The 13,798-nt window shown below is 43.2% G+C and overlaps 2 protein-coding genes across 2 annotated transcripts in view; both read right to left on the bottom strand.

Moving 5' to 3' along the window:
• Nucleotides 1–299: 299 nt before the first annotated feature.
• The window catches only part of NPHP4 (nephrocystin 4), a 174,946-nt gene continuing 161,447 nt past the window's right edge, over nt 300–13,798 (bottom strand). Inside the window, exons 17-18 of the mRNA XM_078779516.1 lie at nt 5,028–5,171; nt 300–989 (exon numbers count right to left, since the gene is read on the bottom strand). Coding sequence (XP_078635642.1) covers nt 849–989; nt 5,028–5,171 — 285 coding nt within the window. The 3' untranslated portion in view covers nt 300–848. The remainder of the gene's footprint in view (nt 990–5,027; nt 5,172–13,798) is intronic.
• Nucleotides 6,865–8,237, bottom strand: LOC144892689 (uncharacterized). The gene is made up of 2 exons (XM_078780827.1): nt 7,997–8,237; nt 6,865–7,858 (listed from the first exon to the last, which is right to left on the bottom strand). Exons 1-2 carry the CDS (start codon nt 8,150–8,152, stop codon nt 7,010–7,012), a joined length of 1,005 nt encoding a protein of 334 aa, XP_078636953.1. The 5' UTR covers nt 8,153–8,237; the 3' UTR covers nt 6,865–7,009.

Here is a 13,798-nt window from a genome sequence, read left to right as displayed (position 1 = left end):
CACTTTGGCCTTGACATCCATTTAGAGACCACCAAAGGCTGCTATAAATGTATATTGGGATGTGGGGTCGGGTCGTACTGCCTCCGGCCTGTATGCAAAAGGTAACCACAATGAGGCTTTTCAATACATAGCTCTATAGCTTTTCCAACTCCATGGCTTTTCAATGTCCAACATGTCCTGAAACTACTTTTAGGAAAAGCTCACCCATCCGGGCAATGGCAGGTACCACTTCCCCCCGCCCCCCGAACCACCTCAACGGCCCCACTTCCCAAGGCAGTGCTGCGTCGCCCCTACTAGTCAGAAATAAACATTAAATGAAATGAAGAAGTGAAGGTTGAAAAGTCCATTCTTGTAAATAAATCATAGTTCAAGGCTAGAACTCACAAAAATGATCACTGTTCCACGGATTACAAAAGTTGAAAAGACTTAAGGGTAAAGTAAATTCATTTGGATTAAGATATCAACAGAAATTGTTCTGTAATAAGAAAACTCACTTTAACAACTTTACCTTGCATCGTAGAAAGACAATAAAACAATTAAATTTCAAGACATACTGTATATCCCAGTTCAACAAAACTAAATTGTGATGACTTGTGTTGCAAATAACATCACTAAAGTTTTCCAGATTCAAAGTCCTTCAAAAAAAAACAAAAAACAAGGGGATGGTTAAATAATTGCTTTTTTTTTTACAACCCTATTTGTCACCTTCCAGCAGCAAAATATAACCTCTGCAATTTGGTTGTGACGTGTGTTGCTGAACGAAATATCGACAATTGGGCCACCATCTGCACTCAGAGAATGTTCACTTCCTGTCTTGCCTATGTTACGGTAGAACATAGTAAGTATGATTAGACATAGTGAGTGCACACACAAAACGTCTCTTCATTCTTATCTTCTGAGTCATTGACGAAGATTAGTATGTCGACAGTTCCGGTGACCCTACTTGAAGCGAAGCGTAGTCCAATGGTATAGGTCTCGGCTCCTGCAACCTGCAACGAAGGCAACAATCTTGTAAAGATCAACAAAACAGCTGAATGTTTACTCGAGCACTCATATGACACTAACAATTACACATATATCAATTCCAATACTAATTACCAAGGCTCATCTCAGCACAAATAGTAAGGATCCCTGCAGTAACTTTAATTATTGTCTGTCTAAAAAAGAAAACATAAATCTAATCATAACTGCAGCACTAACGAACAAGGCGAACCTCAGCACAAATGCAGCACAAACCTCTGACTCCCTGGAAAATCCTATTTATCTTTTTGCTGATGACTACACCCTGTATTTATCTTTTTACTGATGACTACACCCTGTATTTATCTTTTTACTGATGACTACACCCTATAACATATCCCCCATCCTTCAGTTGTTTTTTTTGTATACAGAGTCAAGGCTCGTGTAAGAGCTAACACATTACACACGAGAACAAGCACAGACCCAAAAACATACAATAAATAAAGAGAGCGGGAGACAAGAGGGGGGAGAGGAAAGCATGCAAGCACAACAACAGTAGAGAACAGGGACGTCGGTAGATCTGTGGAAGAGAGAGGGCCGGTGGGCGCAGGGTGGGGCGGGGGGGGGGGGGGGGTGGAGGGAAGGGGTGCATGGGATAAAACAAATTGACACTACCAGGAATATCAGGAAAAGAGTTGGAGATGAAAATGTGGATTTGGGGTATTTTAAAGGGGGTAGAAAAGTTCAAGGTTTTGGATGGGGGAAGACGTGAGATGGTGGTGAACAGCTGTTTTAAAGACCTGGAGGGAGGAGAGGGATTGAAGAGAGTGTGGGAGTTTGTTCCAGAGGCGGGAGAAAAGAGGAATGAAGGAGTGAAGGTGATCAGAGGGTCTTGATTTTGGCAGTTTCACCAGAAGATGGTTGCTGGCAGATCTTGTGCGACCTGAAGGAATATTTTGGGGGACAGAGCCCAGAGAGAGCTGGGGGAGCTAGGCCAGAGAGGAGTCGGTAGAAGACAGAAAGATCACCAACCTGCCTGCGGTGAGTAAGTGAAAGGCCCTCAGAATAAGCTTCATCATGGGAGATTCCAAAGATTCTGAAAGCTTTGCTTTTTAACAGCGTGAAGCCGAGCGAGGTGTGAGGCAAGAGCACCAGCCCAGAGGGGAGAGCAGTATTCCATTGAGCTGCGGATGAAAGCCTTGTATGTGGTGAGGAGCTCAGGTGTGCCAAGGAAGGACTTCGCATGACGGAGGATACCCAGGCAGCGACTGGCTTTGGAGGCCAGCTTGGAAATGTTTTTTTTCCAGGAAACAATGGCAGATAGTGAGACCCAAAAGCTTGAGTGACAGAACTTGTTCAAGAAGATTGTTCAGAAAGTAGATGGGAGGGTTGTCCAGATGGTCTATTAATACTGAGAGACAAAGTGAGAGTGTGAGATTTGTCAGGATTAAAAGACATGTTCCACTTGTTTGACCAGTTTGTGATTTTATCCAGGTGTGCAGAGAGTGAAGAGGCTGCAGATTGCTGATCTGAGTGATGAGATATGGAGCGGCAGAGAGTGGAGTCATCAGCAACAAAAGGAACAGCTAGGATAGGCAAGGGAGCATCCTCTTCCCTCTGTGCAGACCTTGATGGAATCACAAGCTGGGCAAACACTTGGAATATGTCTTTCAATCCTGACAAATCTCACACTCTCGCTCTCCAAAAAGACCGTCTGGAAATCCCTCACATCTACTTTATTAACAATCCACTTGAAGAATTTCAAGTCACTCAAACTTTTTGTCCTCACTATCAACTATGATCTTTCTTGAGCAAACCACATTACTAAGTTTGCTGCCAAACGCCAGTCACCGACTGGACATCCTCTGTCGCTCAAAGTCTTTCCTTCGCACAAGTGAACTTTTATCCACCTACAAAGTCTTCCTCTGGAGCTAGATGGAATACTGCTCTCTTTCAGCTTACAACCTCACACCTTGCTCAGCTTGATGCAGCTTGATGCGGAAGCCAAAACCTTCAAGACAATTGGAATGTGCTGTGATGAAGCTGAGTCTCTGTGCCTATCACTTTCCCATCATAGACAGGTCAGTGGTGTTTCTGTATTGTATCGCCTCCTTTCTGGTTTTCCACCCCTTTCCCCCAGGTTTCTGAAGAACGTATGTGATCCACCAGTAACCCCCTTGTGGAGAAACTCCAAAAATCCAGAATCACTGCTCACCTCCACTCATTCATTCCTCTTTTCTTCCTCACTTGTGGGGGCTTGAAGACAGTTGTTCTCCACCATCTCAGATCACGATTTCCCATCCACAATCATATTTTCTACCACATCTACCCTCCCCAAACCACCTCTTTCCAAGTTTCTATTTTTTCTTTCCTGAGAGTTTGTGCCTGTATCCATGTTGTTCACTCCTGTGTCCTCCCTCACCCATCATTCTTACCTACATCCCTCATTTCTTCAAGTCTCCCTCTATTTTGTTCATCAACCCTAGTGTTGGTGTTTCCCCGCTCTCTGCTGTTCCTTTGTTCTGTTACGTTCTGATCAGTCCTATGTTCTTGGTCCTCCACAAGGCTCGACATTGAAAAGAAAAAACCCCTAAAACCACACACCTAACCATAATGTTAACCGCATGCTGTGCTAACCAACATGGCTAACCTCAATCCATATGCAGTGCAAACCCTAAGGTGAACCCCATCACCAAACTTCTCTTACATTCGAAATGCAGAGCTCTTTACTTTCTGCCACTCATCCAATCATGTGCGATGTAGCCTGCTACCAGATGTAACCAGATGTAACATCTGTTAACCTGCTACCCTCTGTTGTTTCATCTCCTCTATGAACTTTAATTTTTGTGTACAAAAAAAATATATACTTCACGAGCTCCCGATTGCATTTCTGATTTAAATCACATATTGCTCACCTACAAAAATCCGTTAGTTTAACAATGACAATCTCTTGTTTATTCCAATAACTATAATGATAAAAATTTTGATATTGGATAATTTTTCAAAGATCCTCCTCAACTATGGGAGACGAAATTTCACAGAGCCTTATCATTTAAGGTTTTAAAATCTCTCTTGAAATCCAATTTCTTTTTCCTTTTGCTTTTTTATGCTCCCACCGAGGAAGTCGCCGGGGGCATTATGTTTTCAGGTTGTCTGTCTGTCCGTTTGTGTGTCCATCCGTCCGTGATAGGTTTTTGTTCCTGCAATAACTTGAGAACGGGTGAAGGAATCCAAGCCAAACTTAGTACATGTATGTATAATAAGGTAAAGATGAACTAATTCATTTTTGGGGTCAAGAGGCCAAAGTTCAGAGGTCATGTTAAGAAAAATTATGTTACCGGGCCAACATGAGCCAGTGATGGGATTTTTAACAAACATGGTGTAAGTACATATGATGCAAAGATGAACTGATTGTATTATGGCATTAAGCGGTCAAAGGTCAGAGGTCATGTCAGGGAAAAATGTGATAACTTTAGAACAACTGAAGGGATTTTAATCAAACTTAGTACATATATGCATCATGATGTAAATATGAACTGAGATTTTGGGGTCAAGAGGTCAAAGGTCAGGGGTCATGTCAGGGAAAAATGTGATAACTTTAGAACAACTGAAGGGATTTTAATCAAACTTAGCACATATATGCATCATGAGGTAAACATGAACTGAGATCTTGGGGTCAAGAGGTCAAAGGTCAGGGGTCATGTCAGGTAAAAGTGTGATTACTTTAGAACAGCTGAAGCTATCTAAGTCAAACTTGGTACAGGAATGTATAATGATGTAATTGCGTGAATGGAGGCATATCAGTCGACCCCCGATGTCGAAGAGTGCTGTTCTAGTCTTACTTATTTTTCTTCTTCTTACCCTTTCTTTCTTCGTAAAGTGCTTTGAGAAAACATTGAAAAGCATTACATCAGAAATTCCATTGATTGATCATTAAAATCGGCGAGCATTGAACACATAAGACCATATTCAAATTGCTGGATACTAACTGGTGAGTGAATTAAAAGCTCTGATAACAGAAACCAAATACATTGTGACGAAGTGAGAGCTGGAGAAAAATAGATGACCTGGAAATAATCGTCCTTGAATTGCAGGAGATCGGGGCGGTTGCAGTTCAGGTGGAAAGTTTTTGCTAATGGATATGGGTTGGTGTATGTGATGCGCTTGTTTGATCCTTTGCCTCCTCCAAGAGGCAGCTCAATTTCAAAAGCCTGAAACAAATTCACAGAAAATCAGATATTAGTCTTGGAAATGATGTAAACATTTGCAGCAAGCATGTGCACTTTTCTACATAGTTATTTCTCGTTGAAAATTGTTGGGGACATGTAAGTAACCAAATGGCCGCCAGTCAGCCATCTTGGATCTGACCTCAAAAAAAAATGATGCACATTCATTTTACCATTTTCATTCATTCATTTTATTTTATTCCTTCAGTAAGCCATCATTCATTTTCTGTTTGCCAAGTGTTACGTGCTCCTCCCCAAACCCCGGTCACGGTGTACCTCCGAGCCCCCGAGAGGAGTCACGGCAGAAAGATGTTATTCTGTATGTCAAAGATCAATGGTGAAACCACACCAATTGTTACCAACAAACAAGTATTGTAGTAAGATCACACAAGAATAACAGTACAACAACAATAGTAATCAATTGTACAACCAATATATATTTCCTATGATGGTACCATCAGGTTCGTACAATATAACTCACTGTGCTCCAAGTGAGCGAAAAGAACAACATTCCAAATGTCTCTATTCCGGCATCAAGCCAAAGTCGATCCGCTCCAGTGATCGTCAGAACGATGTCTAATTGAGACCAGAATCCCGTTCGGATGACAGTCACAGTCACGCTGCCAAAGCTGCGCAAATGTGCCCTCAAGGCGACTGGGAAATCACACCCTCGGGTATGGACATTCCACGGCTCCCAATCGGCGAACCGCAGATTTCCCACTCAAAAGCCACGTTACACACACACACACCAGATTAACGTCTGAATGCGGTGAAAATGGTTGAAGCGAGGTGAAAAACCTTGAGCGAAGCGCAAATCCTGCGCGAGGTAAAAATGGCCGACGGCCCGTTCTCGTGGCGTAACGGCACTCCGATGAGTCTCTTCGGAATCAACCGCAAAACCTGTTACGCAGGTTTATCTGTCACAGTGATAACAATGCTGTCACAGGAATCCCTTTCCCAGGAAACCCAAAGTTCACACGTGACCCTCGTTCGCCAACGTTCGCTCAGGACCTTGAAGCAGCTCGGCTTCTTGTCCGACTCAATCGCTCCGCCTTCTCTTCCTCCTCTTCCTCTTCGTCGTCGTCCGGTTCCGGTTTCATTTAAAACATTAACTTTTTTACCTTTTGAAAATAGTAATCTCTATTTCCCTTAAACGACAACAATAATAGTACATGGAATCAAAAATGTTTACAGTGGATGAAAACCACAACAACGGAAGTGACGAATCCATAACACAAGTTACAAGATCGGTAAATGCATGTCCAAGAAATAGTTGAAATCGTTTTTTTTTTTTTCTTACAAATAAATGTCTTAGAACTTATAGTCTAGTAGGAAGACTAGGTCCCCCTGCACCCCCCGGAGATATACTTCTAATCAGTGTTTCTAGATTGGAAAAAATGTGTAGAAAATGACTAGCTATGGCCCCAAGCTGAAAAAATGTCCCACATACCATTTTTATGCAAATTACTGCTGCCATTATCAAAAAAACGATTTTTGACATATCTCAGCCAATATTGCAGATAATTGAAAAATGAAGGTGTCTAGACCCATGTTTTGAAGGGCATAGATCATGATAGAACTATTCATAACATGATTACATGTGTCTATGGTATACTAGTATGCTAATTAGTGCTTTATTTACAAAATAATCACAGTTTTACGAAATAATAGACTCATATTAAGGTCCGTCTACACAGACGTTAACACAAAGTTTTATTTTTCTAAATATTACAACTGTCAAAATAGTCCTAGCACTCAATGTGACCACTCTTCTCTTGCTTGTTTTAGATAAACATCATTAGCATTAGTGATTCTACACTGAGTCAGTCATCATCATTTTCATCGAAATCGTCAGAGTCAAACTCTTCTTCTCCTTCCTCTTCCTCCTCCTCTTCGTGCTCTCCTGTGTTCAGAAGATCCACCAGTGAGGTTGGTAGGATGGGACCACTGGACCACATTGGTTTCAACAGTCCTTCATCAGTCCTTATCCATCCTTGCTCCTCATAAGGTTTTGGCTTTTCGATGATAGGTTGATCGGCTCTTTTGTACAATGCTACGCGGTGGTTCACACGCTGGATGTGCGGCTTCAGGGCAGACTGGCATGGAGGAAGGCGAGCCAGATCAACCTTGGACTTGGATGTGAGGGTCTTGTCCTCTCCCACCATTTTTCGTAGCAGCTTGGCACGGACAATGTCCACTGATGACTCGCGACTCTGGCCGTACATCACACAGGTGAATTTTTCTAACTGCCTCTCCACCTCAGGGTTGGCATCCCAGTTGTCACCCAGTTCACCGAATGCCCTGTGAAACCTGGGATTCTTCTCCAGCTTTTTCAAGGGCCCGACTTTTCCCTTCCCTTTGAAGGCACTGGTGCAGTCTTCTCCGCTGAACACATAGTACCCCAGGAGAGTGGCACAGTAGTCCTCTCCCAGGGATTCTGCCAGCTCAGAGACGTTGACAAGTTGGCGATGCTTCCCTGACCCTGTATCCAGGTACACCGTCAGCTTGATGTTGTGGGCATGGTGGAGCAGGATCAGGAGGATGTCTGTGTCCGGTGTTCTGACTACAGCGTTCTTGTATCCGATGGTAGCAGCATGATGGAGGTACAGAACCACCCTGGTATCAGTCTCTTCCTGGTTGCTGTAGATCGTGGGGAGTTCACGTACCTCGACCTGAAACACAAAAAGGCACCGCATTTCAATCACCAGTCACTGCCAGTTTCAGATCTAGACAAACATCACAGGTAATCACCTTTTTTTCAGGAAAAATTACAAATTGAATCGCCATTCACGAAGGGCTTTCAATTTTACCTTGCCATTCGTTGAGGCAAGTTGGTGGGCCTTCCCCTCCACGATCAGCACAGCCATCTCTGTTCTCTCCAGCCTGGTAGCTGCCTCTTGTCCACTCCACACTTTCAGAAGAAGCTGGCACATCTGCTTTTTGTTGTCGTCATTTGCAAGGAACATTTTGAAGTCATATGGCTTCCTGGTTGCTGGTCCAGCCAGAATGATCTTCTCTGAGCTGCCCCGCCTCAGCCTTTCCTGCGCTTTGATTGACTCAGGATGGTAACTGTCAGTGGAGAACAGAAAGTGCTGCTTGGCCTGAAAGCCTGTAGAATACCCTGGCGAAGTTGGAGGGCAACATTTTGGTTCTTGTTTGTGCTTCCGAGTGTGAATGCTCGTGCGAGAGCATTGGAAACTGTTATGTTTGAGCTGTGCACAAGCCAGAAAGAAATGACATCACATTTGTCATGATCAACCTTCGTGAAGTGGATATGCTCCTTGATTGGGTCATTCTGTAGGCGTTTCAGTAGTTTCTCTGACCGATAATTTGAGTTCTCATATCCATTCAGTTTCAGTTCCTCGACATAGAGCAAGCGCAAGGAAGAAAGCTGTAGAACTTTATTCTGCTGGATGACCTGGGTTTGAATGTGTTCCAGTACTGAGTTGAATGCCTTTTCATGGGCGGCTGACATGCAAGCCTGCTCCTTTGGTGCTTCGGCTCTGTGAATCGCACGCTCATAGTTGTAGAATGCTGTGCGGAAAGCTTTAAAACATGACGGATGGTGTTTGGCCTCACATGCAAAGAGGTCTTTGTTTTTCACCTTTCGATGGAGTCGATAGAGACCCATTTTCTCAGCCCGTGTTTCGATTTGCTCCCATGCATTTTCTTTGTTTTTAAAGGATGGGAAGGTTGTAGGCCTCTCAGTATTGCGATGAGCATCTTTGGTCTCAACTTTCTCACAAAATATACACTCTGGCGGGAAGATGGGTTCAGCAGAACCTCCTGGTTTACGAGGAGAGTGATGCCATGATGAGGTTGATGGCCCTGGTTCTGTATCATCTCCCAGACGATGAAAGTGGCGGACAAAGTGCTTATAACACTTGCTGTGATATCCTACTCTTTCTAGGTCATCAGGAAGAGTTGCCGGGATCTGATCACATACTGATTGCATACGACATGGGGAGTCATGCGGTTGGTTGAGACGTCTATCCCGGATCTTTTGAAGCAGTTGCAGTTTTTCTGAAGCAGATCCTTTAATTTTACGGAGGGGCGTGAAATCCCCATGATCAGACATGGATGGTACATGAAGGATGCATGTAGGAGGAGAGCTTTGGGCTGCAGGTTCTACACTCCGTTTTCTTTTGGGCATGCTTGCTGTCGATGTCTACCATCACTGTTAAATGACAAATAAGAAATCACGAATGATGTTAAAAGTGCCTGTGAAAGGAGGCTCTGAGTTTTCAGTGAGGTAACAGAGGTTCTGAGTCATGTTCTACACTAGGGTACTTTTTAGCTGACTAAACCATGTTTAGTGGCATCAAAAGTGCTAATAGCTAAAACATCTAAATTCTTCCACACTAACGTTAGCTATCTAGGCCAATGAAACATTGTGCTAAGTTACTGTAGCTAGCTCAGCTGTCGTGCCTCTTTCTGGTTCAATTCATATACAGAAGTCAACAGATATGTCTCATGTTTGGCATTAACAAAAGTTTAAGTTACACCGACATTAGGAACATACTGTACATAGATGAGGCTAGCTTTAACGTTAGCTAACATGGTGCTAGCTGGCTCAGCTGTTATTCTGCCTGTTTATGATTTCATGCAGAAACTGAAGTCAAGAGTGTGAGTAACATTATAGTTAGCATCTTACCTGGCTAGATTGGAGGATGAATACCAAGAACAACACACAGATGGAATGGAAGACTGAACTTTCAACTGAGGTATTCAATAACATCAACGTTACCAATTGATACGAGCGCGCGACATTACCAATTGATACGAGCGCGCGAGCGCGCATGTTACATGGATGGAAATGTAAAATGGCAGCTATAGCAGCACTAATTTGGATCTCTAGTCTGTCATTTCTGCACTGTGATTGGATAACATAAAAAAATATGTTTGGGAGTTAACAGCAGGAGTTGGTAGATTTTACGTGGGCTGGGTGAGAAACCTTTAAATAAGCAAGTGAAAATCTCTCGCAATACAAAGTCAATGGTGGGAAGAAAAGTTGAGTGGTACCAATGTTACTGCCAATGTCCCGCCCCTATGCAAGACTCAGGAGCATCTTGTTGACATTTAACCTTGAAAATACCTGGGTTTAGACCCCTTATGTACCATGTTAAGTTATCTGCAGTATTAACGTATCCTTATCATTTGTAAAACTGATTATTTTGTAATTACAGCATTAATATGCATACTAGTATACCATAGACACATGTAATCATGTTATGAATAGTTCTATCATGATCTATGCCCTTCAAAACATGGGTCTAGACACCTTCATTTTTCAATTATCTGCAATATTGGCTGAGATATGTCAAAAATCGTTTTTTTGATAATGGCAGCAGTAATTTGCATAAAAATGGTATGTGGGACATTTTTTCAGCTTGGGGCCATAGCTAGTCATTTTCTACACATTTTTTCCAATCTAGAAACACTGATTAGAAGTATATCTCCGGGGGGTGCAGGGGGACCTAGTCTTCCTACTAGACTATTAGTAATGTTTCATTTACTCTTAAATATTTATAGTGTTCCTATTTGTTGGAAAAGGTTCTTCATTATTCCTAAGCCAAAAAATGTTCACCCAAGGCAGCTCAATGATTATATACCTGATGCCCTTACCTCCATCCTGTGTAAATGTATGGAAAATTTGATCGAGAAGTTTATAACATCAGATGTAGCTCCGAACTTGGATCCTTTACAATTTGCATACAAATCAAGACGAGGTGTTGAAGATGCATGGCTCAGTTTGCTTCATCCAAGCACAAGTCACCTTGACCAGAATGGAACCTATGCCCGTGTGTTATTTATCGATTTCTAGTCAGCCTTTTAACACTATGCAGCCATTTACCCTTCTGAAAGTGTTGAGTGACCTGTGCCTGAACCCCCATATCATACTTTTGGTGGAAAGTTTTTTTTACGAGACCGCCCTCAGCAGGTGAAGGTGAATGGTAGTTTATAAAAGTTTTCAATCTTGAATACTGGTGCTCCACAAGGTGGTGTATTGCCACCTCTACTCTTCAGTCTGTACACCAATGGGTGTGTACCGCCATTGTTGCCTGTCTTTCCGATCGATCTTCCTTTGCATCGTACCTGAATGAGATTGACACATCGAATAAATGTTGTGGGGACTTTTGTCTCACTCTGAATGTGTGCCTTTGTGCCTTTCTGAAAGTCTGAATGGGCTAAAGAGATTATTTGGATTTGAGAAAAGGTCACAATCATGAGCCTGCAACGACAAATGGTGAGAATGTGGAACTCACCTTCACTCCTTCAAGAAGGTGAACTCTCTGCTTACCTTCACTGCTTCATTCCTTGACTTCCGCCTCTGGAACAAATTCCCTCACTCTCTTCAATCCCACTCCTCCCTCCAGGTCTTTAAAACAGCTGTTCACCACCATCTCTTATCCTCCCCCATCCAAAACCTTGATCTCTTCGACCCCCGTTAATTCAAATCCTGGAAGTTCTGGAATCCTGAAATTCAAATTCACCCCCCCACCTTCCCACACCTCCTGCCCCCAAGCCCTCTCCCTCCCACAGATCTTCCGATGTCCTTGTTCTCTGCTGTTGTACTTGTGTGCTTCCTCTCTCTCGCCATCTTGTATCCCGCTCCCCTTATTGTATGTTTTGTGTGTCCATTTTTTTTTGTGATTGATGTTAGCTCTTTCACGAGCCTCGATGTTGTATACAAAAAAAAAAATTGTTAATAAATTCGAATACCTGGGCACTTGACGAAAATACCGATGCTGTTCACAATAAATCGATGCAAACATATTTTTTAGTAACTTGAAGTCATTTGGTTTAATGAGCTCACACTTGATGTGGATCTTGACTAATTCATTGCTGATCAGTGTTTTGTTATTTAATTTGGTGCCTTGGTTTAATTATCTAAATGTGCAGAATAAGTCAAGACAAAGAAAGGTGATCACACCAGCATGTTAAGTAGGTGATCCTTCATTCTGTAGGGAGTCTCTACATGTGTGAGCGTTGAAAAAGAAGACTTTGCAAGCATGTACTGATTAAAGCCATTCCTTGAAAGGTCTTTTTGAAAAACTGCCATCAGGGAGACGCTTTCGCTCTGTGCTTATTTCGAAGAATATTTTCAATATAATTTATACCATGTGCAATTTGAGTGTTAAATTTTAATTCGGAGCCATTTTGCTGTTTAGTCCATCATCCATATTTTACATCATCCATATTCTTATTCCCTTTTGATGCTTCAAGTTTCTATATGACGTTTTAAATTTACGGTGTCACCGAAGAAGAATTTCCCTGGATAAGGGACAACAAAAATAGGGGCAATACCCCTGGGGCTCACCTTTTTTTTTTTTTTTTTTTTTTTTCTATACTGAATCGAGGCTCGTGAAAGAGCTGACAACCGCGAGGGAAAGACAGCACAGGGGGACCACGAGGGAAAGACAGTACAGGGGGACCACGAGGGAAAGACAGCACATGGGGACCGTGAAGGAAAGACAGCACAAGGGGACCACGAGGGAAAGACAGTACAGGGGGACCACGAGGGAAAGACAGCACATGGGGACCACGAGGGAAAGACAGCACATGGGGACCGCGAGGGAAAGACAGCACATGGGGACCGCGAGGGAAAGACAGCACATGGGGACCGTGAGGGAAAGACAGCACATGGGGACCGTGAGGGAAAGACAGTACAGGGGGACCACGAGGGAAAGACAGCACATGGGGACCGCGAAGGAAAGACAGCACATGGGGACCACGAGGGAAAGACAGCACATGGGGACCACGAGGGAAAGACAGCACATGGGGACCGCGAGGGAAAGACAGCACATGGGGACCGCGAGGGAAAGACAGCACATGGGGACCGTGAGGGAAAGACAGCACATGGGGACCGCGAGGGAAAGACAGCACATGGGGACCAGGAGGGAAAGACAGCACATGGGGACCACGAGGGAAAGACAGCACATGGGGACCGCGAGGGAAAGACAGCACATGGGGACCGCGAGGGAAAGACAGCACATGGGGACCGCGAGGGAAAGACAGCACATGGGGACCCGGCAGAAGAAAGCAGTATACGGCACTGACTAAATATATTTTAAACACTATCAAGGTATTTTTAACCAATTTCAATGGTTGCTCGAAGACAGGGCAGCATGAACAATCATACTAACATAATCATAAGACATTAAACAAACAAACAAAAAAAATACCGATGTTGGGGGGCAGCAACCAAAAAATACCCCTCACAAACACTCTCTTTGGGCCCGGTTTTTTTTAAAATGTCGTGAACAAAATTTATTGGGTGTTGTGCATCAACATTTATTGGGTGTTGTACATCAAAATGTATTGGGTGTTTATTGGGTACATCAGGGGTGTTGTAGGTTGTGGTCAAGTTTCATGGAAATTGTGTGTGTAGTTTCTGAGAAAAAAGCAAATACCTATTTTGGGAGATGAACCCCCCCCCACCCCCTCCCCAAGGCACCCCCTCAAGGCCTGATTTTGTTTAAATGCCGTGAACAAACTTTGGTACATCAGGGGTGGTGAAGGTCGTTTCAGGTGAGCTAAACTACGTTCCAGGTGAGCTAAAATTAGTACTTTATTGAATAATTTGGCGGAGAGGGTAAATAATTTGATTC

The sequence above is a fragment of the Myxine glutinosa genome, chromosome 6 (genome assembly GCF_964187855.1).
Source record: "Myxine glutinosa chromosome 6, kmMyxGlut1.1, whole genome shotgun sequence".
Lineage (NCBI taxonomy): Eukaryota > Metazoa > Chordata > Myxini > Myxiniformes > Myxinidae > Myxine > Myxine glutinosa.
This window is presented reverse-complemented; position numbering and strand designations above follow the sequence as displayed.

Coding starts and splice junctions, on each gene's coding strand:
- LOC144892689 (XM_078780827.1), bottom strand. CDS start 8,152: ATGTTCCTTGCAAATGACGACAACAAAAAGCAGATGTGCCAGCTTCTT. Junction 7,859..7,996: donor TTGCCTCAACGAATGGCAAG/GTAAAATTGAAA, acceptor TTTGTGTTTCAG/GTCGAGGTACGTGAACTCCC.